At 49.2% G+C, this 15,742-nt stretch overlaps 1 protein-coding gene across 2 annotated transcripts in view; it reads right to left on the bottom strand.

The window, feature by feature from the left end:
* ADD2 (adducin 2) overlaps positions 1-15,742 on the bottom strand; it is a 100,881-nt gene that overhangs the window by 35,406 nt on the left and 49,733 nt on the right. For both annotated transcript variants that reach the window (XM_014836686.3, XM_070511984.1), the window contains exons 2-4: positions 11,771-11,888; positions 5,605-5,821; positions 3,641-3,779 (exon numbers count right to left, since the gene is read on the bottom strand). In XM_014836686.3, coding sequence (XP_014692172.1) covers positions 3,641-3,779; positions 5,605-5,787 — 322 coding nt within the window. In that variant the 5' untranslated portion in view covers positions 5,788-5,821; positions 11,771-11,888. The remainder of the gene's footprint in view (positions 1-3,640; positions 3,780-5,604; positions 5,822-11,770; positions 11,889-15,742) is intronic.

Here is a 15,742-nt window from a genome sequence, read left to right as displayed (position 1 = left end):
AAATAAACCAAAGAAAAGTTATGGAAAATAATGCATATAAAAACAAAATCAATGAATTGGGAAACAAGAAAATTAGTGGAACCAATGTGTAAATCCAAGAATTGGCTTATGTGAGAAGATCTGTGAATAAACCAACCCCTGGACTGGCCAATGAAGAGAAAGTGGGAATACACAGCACCAGGAATGAGAACGGGATGTCACCTCACCCACAGCAGAAACTTACATGATAAAAGCAATATTGTAAATCACTCTAATAATTTTCAAAAGCTCCATGAAATGGATTTTTTATATAAAATATATGACCAAAATATACTAAGAAACAGCAAAATAATTTTTTAAAGAACCCTAGATGAAACTGAGAAAAAAAATATAGTTATCAAGAACGTTCTAGATTGGATGGCTTTACAAGTGAATAATAAATCTTCAAGGAACAGAGACTTTCTATCTTATTTAAACTCCATCAGGGCAAAGAAAGGGTGGGAAGCACCCTGATTCATCTTATGAAATTGAAGCCTCAGTACCAAGGGCTTCCCCAATAGTGAACTGCTGACCAACCTCATGTGCAAATATGGATGCAAAACTCCTTAATAAAAGTCTGGCAAATCAAATCCAGACGAGTATTTTTAAGAGAATGCATCAAAACTAGGAATGATTTATTTCAGGAATGAAAAAAAGAGTTCAATATTCAGAAATCTATTAATATAATTCATCATATCAATAGTTCAAGGAAAGAAAATCAGTAAGTGCCCAAAGTACATTTTATAAAATTCAACATCCATTTCTGAGGAAAACCCATACTGAAGTAGAATAAAAAGATATGTCCTCAACATGATAAAGAATAACTATCTCTTGTGGTAAAAAAATTCCATTAGGGGCTGGCCCAGTGGCACAGTGGTTAGGTTTGCACACTGCACTTAGATGGCCCAGGGTTTGCTGGTTCAGATCCCATGCGTGGACCTATGTACCACTTATCAAGCCATGCTGTGGTGGGCATCCCACATATAAAATAGAGGAAGATGGACACGGATGTTAGCTCAGGACCAATCTTCCTCAGCAAAACAAAAGAAAGAAAGAAAAGAGGAGGATTGGCAGCGGATGTTAGCTCAGAGTTAATCTTCCTCAGAAAAAAATTTTTCCATTAAAGTCAGAAACAAGACAAGGATAATTACTCTCTTATCTATTATTAAACATTGTACTAAGAGTTTTAACAGATGCAATGAGAAAACTGGAAAAATAAACCAAAGGGTAAATATTGGAATAAAGGATGCTAAATGACCATTATTTGCAGGTTATGTGATTTTCATATATAAAACTCCAAAACAATTAACTGAGAGGATATTAGAAGTTAAGAGTTCAATACGGGGCTAGTTTAAATAAATATATATATTCACCAATTTTCGGCAGCTACAATCAGAAAGTTGAATGAAGAATCATTTAAAATAACAGGTTATATAAAATTTCAAGGATAAACCTAAGAAATTGGTAGGGACTATATGAAAATACTCACTTTTCTGATGGACATTAAAGAAGACTTAAACAGAAGACACACATCAATTCTAAAAAGATTTAAAATTCATTCATGCAAAACTTTTTTAAGCACCTACTATGTGCCAGACACTTTTCTAAGTCCAGGACACTATTCTAGGATATAGCAGGGAACAAAACATACAAATACCCTTTCTAGGTGGACCTAACATTCTAATATAAAATTGTAAATTTGTAAATTCTGCACCACATTAATCTATTCATTTAATGTCATTCCAATCAAAATCCTAAAAGGAATTTTTGGAGGTAGATGGGGAGACTTGACAAAATACTTCTGAACTTATTTTAAAGAACAATACAAATAGTGAGAAACAGTACAGATAGTTGAGAAAAATTGGCAGATGAATAACTAAGGGTATTTTATCCGATGATAAAACACGGGATGGTGTTTCTAAGCATGCAATCAAAAGCAGAACACACAAGGAAAAATAACAATGGATTCAATTACACGGAAATTAAAGAATTCTACAACACGAAAACATCCTGGACAAAATTAAAAGGCAAAGGCGACACTGGAAAAAAACTGCAATATATTTGACAGATAGTAGGGAAATAGCCTTACTTTATAAACATTTGAAAATCTGTAAGAAAAGAACACACAAGTAGGAGAATTGGCAAAGGATGTGACAGGCAATTTACTACAAAAAAAAAAAATCATGCCGATATGTGTGTGAAAATATATCCAACCTCATTAGTAATCACATAAATGCCTGTGAAAACACAAATAAAGTACTACTTAGCACCTATCAAATCAGGAGGATGAAAGGAATGGTAATACACACTACAGATCAGGGTGGAGGAAACAGGCACTCCATTGCATCGCTGGTGGAAATGTAATCTGGTTCCATCTTTGTCCAGGGGAATTTGGCATATGCATTAAAGTCTTTAAAACATGCATCTACTTCAATCCAGCGAGTCTACTTCTCGTAATTTATCTTAAGAAAACAGTCATGGACACAATCACAGATTGATTTACAAGGAGGGTTACTGCATCGTCATTCCCAAGAACAAAAAGTTGGAAACAACCTAAAAGTCCAAAAATGGGAAATTGATTAAAGAAACTTTGGCGTATTCAGCCATGCCATAGAATAGCCATACATCCCCCCAAAATTATATTATAGAACTCTATTTTATTATGTGAAAAATTAATCAAGATATGTTAAGGCTATTAAATTCGTACGTATCATGTGATTCCACTTTTGTGTGCACAATCTGTTTGGTAAGAGAAAAAGGCTGAAAGGATACACTGCAAAATATTGATAATAGTCATTTCTTGGTTGTAAGAATACAGTATAGTGATTTTTATTTCCTAATTTCCAACTATAATCCTGTGTTTACCTTGTTGAGGGGAATTATTTTTCGATGTTTGTTTCCTAAAGGCTGTGGGCAAAGCCTCGGGGCCCAGGAGCATGGGTTCCTGCCTCGCCCTGGCTGCTCTTGGCCCTCATCTATGAAGCCAGGATGGCCGGTCTGGTGGGGCAGGGAGACACTGGCTTCAAAGGCCTCCTCCCATCCCCCCACTCCATCTCCAAGCGAGTGGCTCTGGGGATTGAGGAAAGAGCAGCCTGAGTCAGGGCCAGATGCTACTGGGACGCCAGGATTTTTCTTAGGTTCTGTACTCATAGCTAGAGTAACAGCGAGCAGAATCCTCACCCTCTACTCCTGGGCTTTCAAGCAGAGGCCAGGTGAGGGACCTCGAGCTGCAAAACTCTTCCCTCTACGCCAATCCACTGATGAGGGGTGGGAGTGGGGAGGTCATTTATAGGCTGCCCCGCCTCTCAGAGCAGTGACACTGTGTTACCCTGCCCCTTCCCCCAGCAGAACCAGAAACAGGTTCTCCCTTAAGTCAGCAGCATCACCACCCCTCCTATTTCTGGGCATCAGAGAGAATTCTCCCGTGGGTCTTTAAATTGCAGCCGCACAGAAGCAGAGCCAGGTACCTCTGGCTGCTGCTCAACTCCCCCAGGTCTGCTAATGCAACTGCACCACTCACTCCGTAGCCTGGCAACCAAGCTGCTTCTCACTGCTCCCTCCATTCTTCCCCACCCCTCTTCCCCCACCTCTGCTCCTGGCAGCTCCCCAGCTCCCCACATACTCATGGAAGATGTTGGGAAGACTGCGTGGGAGGTGCTGGCCATGAAGTCCGCGATCTGCCGCAGGGCCCAGATGTTGGAGGAATTGTTCCCTTTCTTCATCTGCTCCTGGATGAGGCCTTCCAGCTCCTCCCTGAAAGACTGAAGCAGGCCCGAGGCGCTGGTCCCCCCAGTGCATCTCATGCAAGAGACCCAGGGCCCCTTAACCTCAGCAGCCGACTGATGAGCTCTTCCAAGTGTCCACCCCTAGCCCCTGGGTCAGCTAGACCAGGGCCACACTTGGGATCCTTGGGTCCCAGAGGGCACTGGTCATTCCACTGGGAGCCCAGGAGCCACATCAAACTGCTGCGTGGGGAGAAACAAGGAAATACTGGGAATGGATCCTGTTCCCTTTGCCCTAAAGGCAGTAATCCAGATTCCAGGTCCTTCCTGTGTCTAAGTGATGGCCAAGACCCCTCCTCCCCATCAGACATGGCAGGGCTTCACTTTCGCAATTAGGAGTCATTGTAAACAGCAGAACTGAATGCAAGAGTGTGCCACCCTCCCTGTCCATTAGCCACGCCTATGGCTCTTTTGGGCCTCAGTTTTCTCATATACAGAAAGATCTGATGACCTCTCTGGTCATTTCCACTTCTGACATCCTACTACTCTAAGCTTGGTTTTTCAGACCATCAGGCCATAAATCAGGCACGCCTACCCACCAGGTGGCAGCAAGGAACACTCAGGAGGAAACAGGAGCCACTTAGGTGTTGGCAAATCTATAAAAGGACAGAAGTATGATCTCTTCTTGTCCCCATCTCCTGCCTAAGAATAGAGTCCCACCCATTCAGGCCCTGAAACTTGGGTTAGCACTAACACTGCCACTTCTCTTACCACTCCTGCCATCCCTCCTAGTCACACTCGGGGTCTTCCATCATCTCGATGATTTTAGCTCCTGCCATATTCCTCCAGGCTCCCCACCACCAAGACCTCAGGCCCATCCCCTCAGTGCTCCTCTAGGAGGCTTGGTCATTCACTGTGTGCTCTCAGCCAGGCTCACACACAGCCCATGTACATGCCCTGGCTCCCTAAAGCCATGGCAGCTGAGGCAAAGCCCATCCTGACAAGCACCTGGAGACGCCAGCTCCCTCCTGGGCTTCCCAACCCTTAGAATCATGCACTGTTTCCCAGGACCCCCCAGCTCTACTGCCCTCAGACTCCCTCTTGCCTCCTTCCGCACTGCTCTTCCTCTCCCCGCATCCCCTGGCCCTAGCAAGGGCCTGTATCACTCTCCTGCTTCACTGGTCCATAGGCCACACTCTGTCCTTCTCAGCGTACGGGGGCCTCAAGGATAAGCTCTGCGTCCACACCAGGCAGGCCCCAACTGACCTCAAGTCTGGAGCCTTGGTGGGGTGATTCTGTCTTCCCCTCCTGACCCTGACCCCTGTCCCAGTGACCCCTGCACCCTCCACTCTCCCACCTCCCGGGGCGTCCAGGCTTTCACCCCTACCTCATACATATCAAAGCCTTATTTGCCCTGACGGTGAGTTCTTGCCCTGTTCAGAAAGGGGAGCTTCAAACCTTCCACGTGGCGCCCCCTGCTGGCCTCCGTTTTACAGCAAGTTATTCCTTGTTGCAACTTTTGGTGAAGAGGGAAGACTGGAAACTGAGGCTCGGAAGGAGCACAGGAAACTGGAGGTGAGGCTCCTGTCTCTCAGGCCCACCTCCTCCCACCACCGAGCCCGACCGCCTCACATAAACCAGGTTTTGCCATCCACCGGTGACCAGGGAGAGAATCAAACACCCACGTTGCCAGACGCATCTTGCTCAGCGGGCTTAAAATAGCTACGACCCTGAGCAAGCGGCAGAGGACTTATTTATCTTTCAGATTCACCCGGATGAATCAGCGCCGCCCCCTCCCCTCCCCTCCCCTCCCCTCCGCGCCTCCTTCTGCCTCTCCCGCCCGCCAGGATCAGACCCCACTCACGGGGCTCTGCAGGATCATGGTGACGCGCTTCTTCTGCTCCATCAGGTTGAAGTCCTGCCGCAAGTCCGCTGCGCGGTTACGAAGGCGCATGTACTCAGGGTCGTCCTCAGAGAAGCGGTCGAAGTACTGCTGCCCCTGCGGGGGCGGCGGGGAGGCAGCCTCGGGGACAGTCTCTTCACTCATTTTCCTGGTGGGTTTGCAATCCACGCCTGGAATCCTACAGAGAAAGGAGGAGGGGGAGCGAACAGGTTGGTGATGCCCGTCGGGGTACACGTTTCCTAAAGCAGAGAGGCTGGATTCCGCTGGATTCACAGAGGGATGCGGCTCATCCCAGGAGGGTGTAAGCGGAGCCGCAGGATGGAGGGCAGGGCGCCGGCACCTGCTGATCTATAGGGGGCGCTAGTGCATCATGCGACTAAGTGAAAATATGGCACGGGCTCAGGGGTCCACCACCCTTCCCTGACTAACCGGCCAGCCCTAAACTGCCACACTCCAGTGGAATTGGACAGTTCCTCCCGTGCAAGCATGACCTGCAGACCTTTGCGAGCATTTCTGACATATCTACATAGTGTAAAACTATCAGGAATTAGTATTTCATCTTAAATGTAAACTCCCTAATAAGCCTCCTAAAAAATGTGGGGGCCCGCCGGGGGCCTAGTGGTTTTAAGTTCGACCCCTTCCCATTCGGAGGCCCGGGGTTGGATGGTTGGGATCCTAGGCCCGGACCTACAGCACTCATCAAGCCATGCTGTGGTGGTGTCCCAAATACAAAATAGAGGAAGATGGGCACAGATGTTAGCTATGGGCCACTCTTCCTCAAGCAAAAAGAGGAAGATTGGCAACAGATGTTAGCTCAGAGCCACTCTTCCTCACCAAAAAAAAAAAAAGAAGAAGAAGAAGAGTGGTAGGAAATTCATAAAAGAAAACTGAAAAGACAACAGGAACTACTAAAACGCGGGAAACATTTTACACAGTGCTTTTCCACACAACTCGGACTTTGCTCTGGCCTCTGGAAAAGAATTGTTGGTGAATATGTTTCTGTAAAACGTGTCTCAATGCAGAATTAGATTCTTACTCCAATCTTAAAAGAGGTATGAAATTTTTACTAAGGGAAAATTAGTTTCTCCCAAACCCCACTAAAATGAATACTGAGAGGTAGTAAAAGCATAAACACTGTTTGAAGGGCACCACATTGCCAGGATGCCCAGAGTCCCACATATCTAGACCTGGTCCCTGGAGTGAGGACTGGGGCAGCCTTTGGAGAGCTGAGCTGGGGAAAAGCCCTAGTTTTTCTATTCAAGCATACTTTTTTAATGCCTGAATGATGAAAGAAGGAAGGTCTTCTATTGGTATATTGGAGCCCTTCTGAAGTGGGCTGCAGTTCCAGCCTCCGCCAACCAGCTGTGGGACTTGGGCCACACCAGTCTCCCTTTGTGTGTCAGCACTGCTAGGCCGTCACATCTGGGTAATGCCCCTTCGACATCCAGGCAGCCTTACGAGCTTTAGACTTCTCCCTCTTGGCTGATCCCCTTCCCAGCAAAAGAAGCCAAGTGCCTCGATTGAACAATAATTAGCTTTTAGACAGAGTAGTGAGATACCAACAAGAGAGGGTTCCATGGGGTCAGGACACCTGGCTCTCATCCTTGACCTGCCCCTCCACCTGCACCAGGAGGTGGGGTGCTCTCTTGTTCTCTCAGAGCGCTCCTGGCCTCCTGGGTCCTGATCTGCTCTTCCCCTCGGCCGATCCTGTCAGCCCAAGCCTTCCCCTTCGTTCCAGCCAACAGCCCATTACGAGGGTGGCTTTGCTGACAGCCAGGAAAGCATATTCTCCTTGTCGGTGAGCTGCTCTTCCACCTTCTCTCAGGACTCTGCCCTCCACCTTACAGTTCCTCTGAGTGGGGTGGGCGGGGAGCATGCACTAGGTAAGAGAAGTGGGAGTCCGCCCATCAGCCCAGAACACTCAGGTGATTTTTCTTTCTTTTTGCATTCTTCTCCTTTGGGGCAGGGCAAACAGCAAGTTCCAGGGAAGGCACATGGACAGGGTCCCTCAAGGGTTGGCTGACGGCCTGAACCCTTGGCCTAGAGCCAGGTTTTCAACCTTGGGTGCACGTTGGAATTATGTGGGGAGCTTTAAAAAACAAGGAAATCAGAGATTTTGATGTTGTTAGTCTGGGGTGTGACCTGGACATCAGGATTTTTAAAAGCTCCCCGGATAGTTCTAATGGACAGCTAGGGCTGAAATACCACTGAGTAGATGTCAATGGTTGTAACATGGGATGGAAGGCGTCCAATCCAGGTGTCGGCCATTTCTAGCAAGCCTGCCAAAAATGGCACAAAGCCTCATGTTCTATCATTAGTGCCAGGTGCCACTGCCCATGGCTGTCCAGGACCCCTCCTCCTACTCCAACCACCACCTGCCCCCTTACACTTGACCTGGGACAGCAAGAGTGCTCCAAATGCCATCACAACCAGCTTTGGCAAGGTTTCCAAACCATGACCTTTGATCTTTATTCTCTCACTAATTAGTCATCTCCATATGAATGCCCTCAGCAGATCTCCCCAACCAGCAGCAGGCCTGTCAGCCGTGTAGATGAGATATTTGGCTGCAAGGGATGGGATATGGAGGAGGGAGCCTTCTGGGAGTGGCAGCCAAAAAAAAATTCTCTAAAGAAAGATTTTGAAACGGATTTGGCAGGTTGCTGGAATTGTTGAGTTTGTACTTAGTGACATTTAAGCCAGATTCTCATTTTTTTTTTTTTAGGAAGATTAGCCCTGAGCTAACATCTGCTGCCAATCCTCCCCTTTTTGCTGAGGAAGACTGGCCCTGAGCTAACATCCGTGCCCATCTTCCCCCACTTTATACGTGGGACGCCTGCCATGGCATGGCTTGCCAAGCGGTGCCATGTCTGCACCTGGGATCCGAACCGGCGAACCCTGTGCCGCCGAAGCGGCATGTGCGCACTTCACCACTGCGCCACTAGACTGGCCCCTTAAGCCAGATTCTTCATCTAAATGGAGAAAGAGTGATTGTGTCCATCAGGGATGTCTCTGGTGGAATTAGCTCTGGACTAGAAGTCAGAGCCTGTGATGTTGCCCCAATTCATCATTCTCTAGCTGCATGGACTTGGGCAAGTAATTTCCCTCCTTGGGTCTCACTTTGTCCATCTCTAAATGAGGGAGTGAACAGATGACCTCTGGGGCCCCTTCCAGCTCTGACACTATAAGGAGGGAGACAGATTCATGTAGAAAAGGCAGAAGGATTGAGGATCTAGGTTTCCTGGAGCAAGAGGCCTTCTTCTTGCATCCCCTCTCCCTCGGGAGTCTCTCTTAAGCCAAATGCCAAAAGCGAACCATCTGCAAAGAACACACAAGACCTACTGACAGTTGCCTTGTGGGTTAAGAATCTTTCACCTCCATCACGCTCCCAGACAGCCTCGGAACTGGAGCTGGGCAGAAACAAGGGTAGCAAGTCAAACACAATGGGGATGTACTGGAGCCGTGCAGACACGTGGTCGCCGTCCAGATTCTCTGGGGCAGACGGTGCTACAGACCAAAATTCTTCCAGGGGCACTGCCGCACTCCACTCCGCCCCTTTTAATTCTCTTTGGCACTTTCACAGCCCCGTATCTTTGATGTTATTTTTAAAACAGCAGCAAGCAATGCCCCCAGTGATTGCACACTGGATGTGAGCATGGGGAGGAGCTCCCCGCATTCATTATGACTCCGGTCCAACCAGTGCCAAAACCACCTGAGCTCTCAGCTTCCCTGGGACTAGGATCATGTGAGCCGGTGCAGCCTGGTCCTGAGCCTTCCTGGCCTAAATCCTTTCCTTTCAGGCAGGAAAAGCTTGCCTCTCTCCCCCTCAGAGGGGCTGCATTTCCCAGGAACAGGTATGTGAAGGCTCTGACCTAGCTCTCCCCTCCCTGAAGCAGGGGAAAGAAGTTCTGGGCCTGATGGACAGGAGGCCGGACCACCACACCCCCAGGCCTGCCTGCACTTCTTAGAGCCCAGCCCAGAGGGCTGCTCCCGAGGTGCTCCAGTGGGGTGGGTAGGAAATGGAAGCCCTGACTCCCTCACCATGACAACAGCGGCCTGGGCAAACCCTTTGGCTCTGTGAACCAGAGGCATCTGTTTGTGGTCCTTCCTTCCCTTCCCAGAATGTTACACAGGTGATCAAAGTTGTGCAGCGTGGCTTCGTGGTTAAAAGCATGGACTCTGGAACACAACGATGAGTTCAGAATCTCAGCCGTGCCACTTATTAGCTGTGAGATATTGGGCAAGTTACCTAACCTCTCTCTGCCTCAGTTTCCCCATATATAAAACTAGGGCTTGGGTGGTTGTGAGGATTAGATGAGTCAATGTATGTGACGTATGTAAAACAGCCCGGGTGCCTAGCAGGTGCTGTTACGGATTTGCTCTTATTGTGTGTCATTAGGGGCTAGAATCACCGTGGCATTAGGAACTAGAGTAATGAGAGGCTTACGATTCAGTCGTAAACAGGTGCTCGCTAAATAACTGTAATTATATGTTTTAGTCCAAAAACCTAATTCAATCTTGAGCAACGTTAACAAAAGGAAGAACATCCAGAAAAAGACTGATGAGAATACCTACTTCTCTGACCAGAAAGTGAGAACATGTCAACCTGGAGATCACAGAAAAGAGGGTAAGCAGGATGCTGAAGATCAGAGAGGCCAGCATTCATGGGCAAGGTGTGACACCATAAAGAATGTATCTGGCCTTTGTCCCCGGTTCCTGGCACAGAACTTTGAAACCCTTGGGATTCCCAAAATGTCCAAAAGACATTAGGAGTGTCTTTTGTTATTCATAATGAGCCCCTTTCACCAAACCTGAGTTTACGCTAATAAGGTACTTATGGTGGCTCTCAGATATTTCAAATGAGGGACTGGCCACCAAGAAAGACCAAGCACATGATCAGAGGGTTGGAACTTCAGCCCCACCCCCAACCCCGGAGGACGGGAGGGGGAAGGGCTGGAGATTGAGTTCAGTCAAATGGCAGATGATTTAAACAATTATGCCTAGAAATAAAGCCAGGCTCCCCAACAAGGACGCCCGTTAAAAATCTCTGGATACCGAGTCTTGGGGCAGCTTCCTGGTTGGTGAGCACACTGCTGTGCTGGGATGGTGCCAGGGCCTGGTCCACAAGGAGGGGTGTAGAAGCTCTGCGCCAATCCCCCCACCCTCTCCCATACCCCCCGCCCTATGTATTGCTTCCATTTGTCTGTTCCTGATTGGATCCTTTACAATAAAACTGTAATCACAGTTACAGTGCCTTCAGGGTGTTCCGTGAGTTGTTCTAGTGAATTACAGAAACTAAAGGGCGTGGGAACCCCCAAATTTATAGCCAAGTGAGTCAGAAGTGTGGGTGACCTGGGGACCCCACTTGTAGTCGGCATCTGAAGTCAGGGAAGTTTGGTCGGCGACCTTGCCCCTTGACTTGTGGTAGTTAACTTGTGTGCCCTTTAACTCGGGACAGTGTCAGAATTGAGGACACCCAGTCGGTGTCAGAGAATTGGTGATGCAACAGTACCAGGCAACTTCTATTCATGATATCTTTTCATTCCCAGGACCGGTCCATGAGACAGACATTACTGTCCCAGTTTTACAGACGAAGAAACTGAATCACAGAGAGGTTGACGAACTTGCCCAAGATCACACAGATAACAGTGGGGTCAGTGCTTCAAGCAGGACTGTCCCCAGCTCCAGATCCTGCCCTCCTCCACTCCACTTGTCCCCAGATATCTGTGGGGCAGCCACATGGAAGAGGGATGGGGCTGATTCCTTAGAGCCTCAAGGGCCAGAACTAGGTAGGCAGACTTTAGCTGAGGGTGTGAAAGAGAACTTTCTACCAGCCAGAGCTGCCCAGTAACGGGAAGACGGGACAGGCTGCCTTGTCAGGTGGTGAGCTCTCCTTGGAGTCAGGGGACTACAGGAGGCTGTGAGGGGCTTCTGCCGCTGCTGGAGAGTTGGACTCTAAGGAGAGCTGGAGCCTGAAGGTCCTTTAGATTCCATGTTGGCTCTGGCATCAGGAGGATTAGGGGAGTTCACGGTGATGACCCAAGTGTGTGGAAGCTCATCCTGCTGAGATGGACCCAACCAAAAAGGGTGCCTCACCCCCCATCACCACCCAAAACTATCGACTGATTACCGGGAGGCTGGACCAGCCTCTTCCCAGGCTGCCTCTTCTCAGCACTCGGCCTGTGCACCCCGCTCTGCTCTCAGGGACGCCGACCACATCCACAGGATTTCACACATCCAGGTGGAAACTGGAAAACACAAACAACAAATATCAGAGTCTTGTCTGTACCATGGTGACTCCTCACCCTGTTTTTGCAGCACCATTGGGTGCTGATTTATTTTAAGGACTGCTGGGAAATTCTTCAAAATGAACTTGAAATAAATTTTTATTTTAAAAGCAAATTATGTCTATAAAAAGGTAAAGAAAGCTCTCTTATCTTTACAATTAGGATCAAAATTCCTTCCAAAGAGAGGAATTGGAAAGTCCCTTTGCTGAGTGTTGGCTGTGAGGCCTCCAAGGAGGGAGGCTGCTCTGCCACGTGGAGGGAGTGGAATGTGGGACTCCTACAGGAGCCCAGAGGGGTCATAGGCTGCTGGGCCGGGAGGAATATGACCTCTTCCTGACCTCCCCCCCAAGAATAATCACTAACAGCCACTAAACTCACAGATGCTGGTCTAAGTGATTTTTGGATGCAGCCCAAAAGGCAGAAGAAGCCTGAAGAATGTCACAGCCCAGGAAAGCAGGAGGGGTTTGGAGTTGCACAGGCCATGAATTAGTGGATTCAAGACAATTTCTCCCAGAGTTCAAGGGGAAGAAAGGCCCCCAGCTAAAACTGGGTAACAGGTCATAAAGTACTACTGAAGGAGAAATGTAAAGTTGTTGATATCTTACAAACAAGGTTGAGTTACTACTCCAAAAATCCTAAGAATCAAAGTCTTCAAAACGTTAATCATCACAATATTACAAAAAAAGAGAAAAAGACAAGCGACAGTTTCCCATTTTCACGTGGGTGCTTTGTTGTTCACACACAGGATGCTTGTCTCATCCAGGGCTGGCAGCATCCCCGACCCCACCCCACCCCCACCACAGCTCTGGGTCCAGGCCCTACCGGCCCTGCTTCACTGGCCAGCTCAGCTCCATCCCTGACCCAATGTGTCCACATCCCACAGGGGAGCATCTGGGAAGCCTTGTGTCACCAGTGCGGGGCAAGGAGAATCCGTCTTGGTAGGTATGGTGTGCCTGAGGGAGTCTAGGAAGCTGCATGCCCCCTGAGGCACAGCTTCCCTCTCAGGGAGGCCTAGCCAGGGCACCCAGGGCTCAGCATTTCAGTGCCGAGCTGGCCCCTGAGCCAGGCCCTGATGCTCGCACCTCTAGTTAGGGAGCTGGCAGTTGCTTCCAAAAGCTATTCTCTGTGTTCTGCATGTCCAGCTGCCAGCTGGGGCCCTCCTTCCACTGGTCTTATTTTTTAACTAGAACAGAGTCACAGCTACCACTTGATGCTGCTTCTGGCCAATGCCTACCAACACGGGCTCCCTTCTGTTCCAATGCCTCCCTTCCAGGGTGGGCTGGTGCCAGGGTGGGGTTTGCTGACACACCTCTGGATGCTATTCTTTTGATAGGTGGTCACTGAACCACAAGGACCAATTCTGCAGCCAGGTAAGTTGTCTTACCTGAAGTACCAGCTTCCTCCCCTTCCCCAGCAGCCCCTGCCACGAAGGTGTGAGGTTGTCCCATGGCCACAACCTACCAAGATTTGGATTTTCAGAGTCTGAGCTATTTCTTCTGTCCACTGAGAGAATTAATCCTTTGCCTCTAGAAGTGACATGTACCATTCATCTAAGATGACAGACATCTGTCCCCCAGACAGGTATACACTGAACAAGATAATTCCCATCCCAATCTCCATCGGTGTTGAAATTCCACTATTAGAGCTGCATTCCTTGGGTTATGGTGTTATCCCCTGATTCAAATGAAAATAGCCCTGAGAGGTATTGTAGGCAAACGCGTTATTTGTAAAACATTCTCTTATGGTAGCAAAACTGTCAAATCTCTGACTGCAGAGTCAGGTTGAGCAGGGCCAGAGCAAGCACCAGATCAGCAAGACTTAATGGGAAAGAGGCTTGATGCAAGGGCCACTCAGGAGGGTCCTGCCCCCTGGGTGGGCCTTGGGGGACCCTGGCCTGACAACCCTCTGAGCCTGCGCCTGCTGCAGTATCAAGACCAGCATCACCACCATTCAGCCTTCGGTTTCCCCAGCACCTGCTTCAAGAACCTAGCTCACCCCAGGTCCTGGCCACCCACGCCCCTCAGGCAGAGCTGAGAGGCAAGAAGCACCCCAGATAGTGAGAACAGCAGCATCAACCCCCAGGGCCCCCAGCACCTCTCGGGAGGCATGGCACCTTGGGGCCACCTGCTCCTTGTCTCACTGTGTAGTCAAGCTGGGCTGTGAGGCGGGAAGAGTTAGGACACGGATTCCAGCCCTAGTAGGATGCCCACTAGACTGTGAACCCGGACAAGTGACAGGCGTTCAGGGGCCTTTACCCACCTTGATGTCCCACAGCCACCTTAAAATAGACCTGTTCCAACAGACCATCGCTTCAGCCAACCCTGCACCAGAGCTTCCCTCCCTTGGCAGCTGCTCCTGCCTGCCCCCCACCCAGCCAGCCACCCCACCAAGGGGCCCGGAAGGCAGCTTCACTCCCTCTTCTCACCGTGTGCACCCACTGTGTCACCAAGTTCTCTGGTTTTATGTCCTAAATATCTCCCCATCCAGAGCATCGCACCCTGAATCATGCTGCCAACCCTCCAGCCCTTTCGAGGTCTCTATGCAGTTCTTGCTCTCCCATACCCACCTTCCGGTCGGTAGCCAGAGTTGCTGTTCTAAAAATGCAAATCTGGCCCATGCCCATCACCGCCCTGCTAAAAACCCAATCCTGGCTCCTGTCACCTGGGGCACTGTCCCCTCACGTTTTTTCTAATTCCTGCTCCTCTAGTCAAAATTTAGTCAGATTTAGATTGTACTACAAAAGTGACAGATATTCTTTTTATAGTTATCAAATATAAAATTTTAAATCTGAATTTGCTTTTTCAAACTGAATGCATGCTCCATGTTGGGAATTCAAACCCGCCCATCCCCACCTGAGGGACCATGCTTGTCTCTCTCCACCCGCCTCCTTCCTCTTGAGGATCATCACCCTATAGAATGAGGTCCCAGCTCTTAGCTGGCATGCAAAGCCTCATGGGCCTCTCAGTCCCCGCCCTCGCCCTCCCTACTTAATCATTGCTACTCCGGGGGCTGTTCCAGGACCTGGAAGTCACCAGGCTGGTTCCCTCCTCACGCCTTTGTCAATGCGGGTCTCTGCCTGGAGCCTTCTCCCTTTAGCTCAGGTTGTCCTCTCCTCCTGGAAGCCTTCCCCCTACACCACTGTCCCTTTGGCTCTCGCATCACCTTCACTTACCTTTCATTCACCTACAATCTGACAACAACAATCTGTTACCACGAGCTCCAGCAGGCAGGGCCTGTGTCCGGCATTTCTCTATTCCCTGTGTTGCCATAGGGCCTGGTGCCGGGTAGATGCTGAAGAAATGTTAGTTGGGCTAAAACCCAGGAAGTTAGGCCTGTTCCACAAAGCAGCACCGTCCAGGCCAAGGGGTCCCAGATGTGAGTAAGGCCCTAGGGGAGCTCAGGGTGCAGTGTGGGGAGACAGAACCCTGAGCAGCCCGTTTCAGGGTCAGACGCCAAGCATTCATGGAGGCTGCATGGCAGGTTTCCTAGTGCCTAAATCGCCTCCTCTAAAACAAAATGTGCTTTTGTTATATAACCCAAATGCCTGGGCACCGCCCCCACCCCCCCCCACCCCCCCACCCCCGGCAGCCATTCTTCTTGCCTATTTTGAAGCAGAATTCCAGCAATTGATTGCAACTCTCAAACTAACAAATCCAACTCCACCTGTAACATTGATTATGGGGAGACAGAGGAGAAGATAATGTACACAACACACCACAAGCCACAGCCCCCTTGGCCCCTTGTTCAGCCCTGTCCCTTTATGTGTTTCTCTCACCTCTTCCCTCCAGCAGCTGCTCCCCCACCCCCACCCAGAG

Source organism: Equus asinus, chromosome 6, assembly GCF_041296235.1.
Source record: "Equus asinus isolate D_3611 breed Donkey chromosome 6, EquAss-T2T_v2, whole genome shotgun sequence".
NCBI classification, from domain to species: Eukaryota; Metazoa; Chordata; class Mammalia; order Perissodactyla; family Equidae; genus Equus; species Equus asinus.
This window is presented reverse-complemented; position numbering and strand designations above follow the sequence as displayed.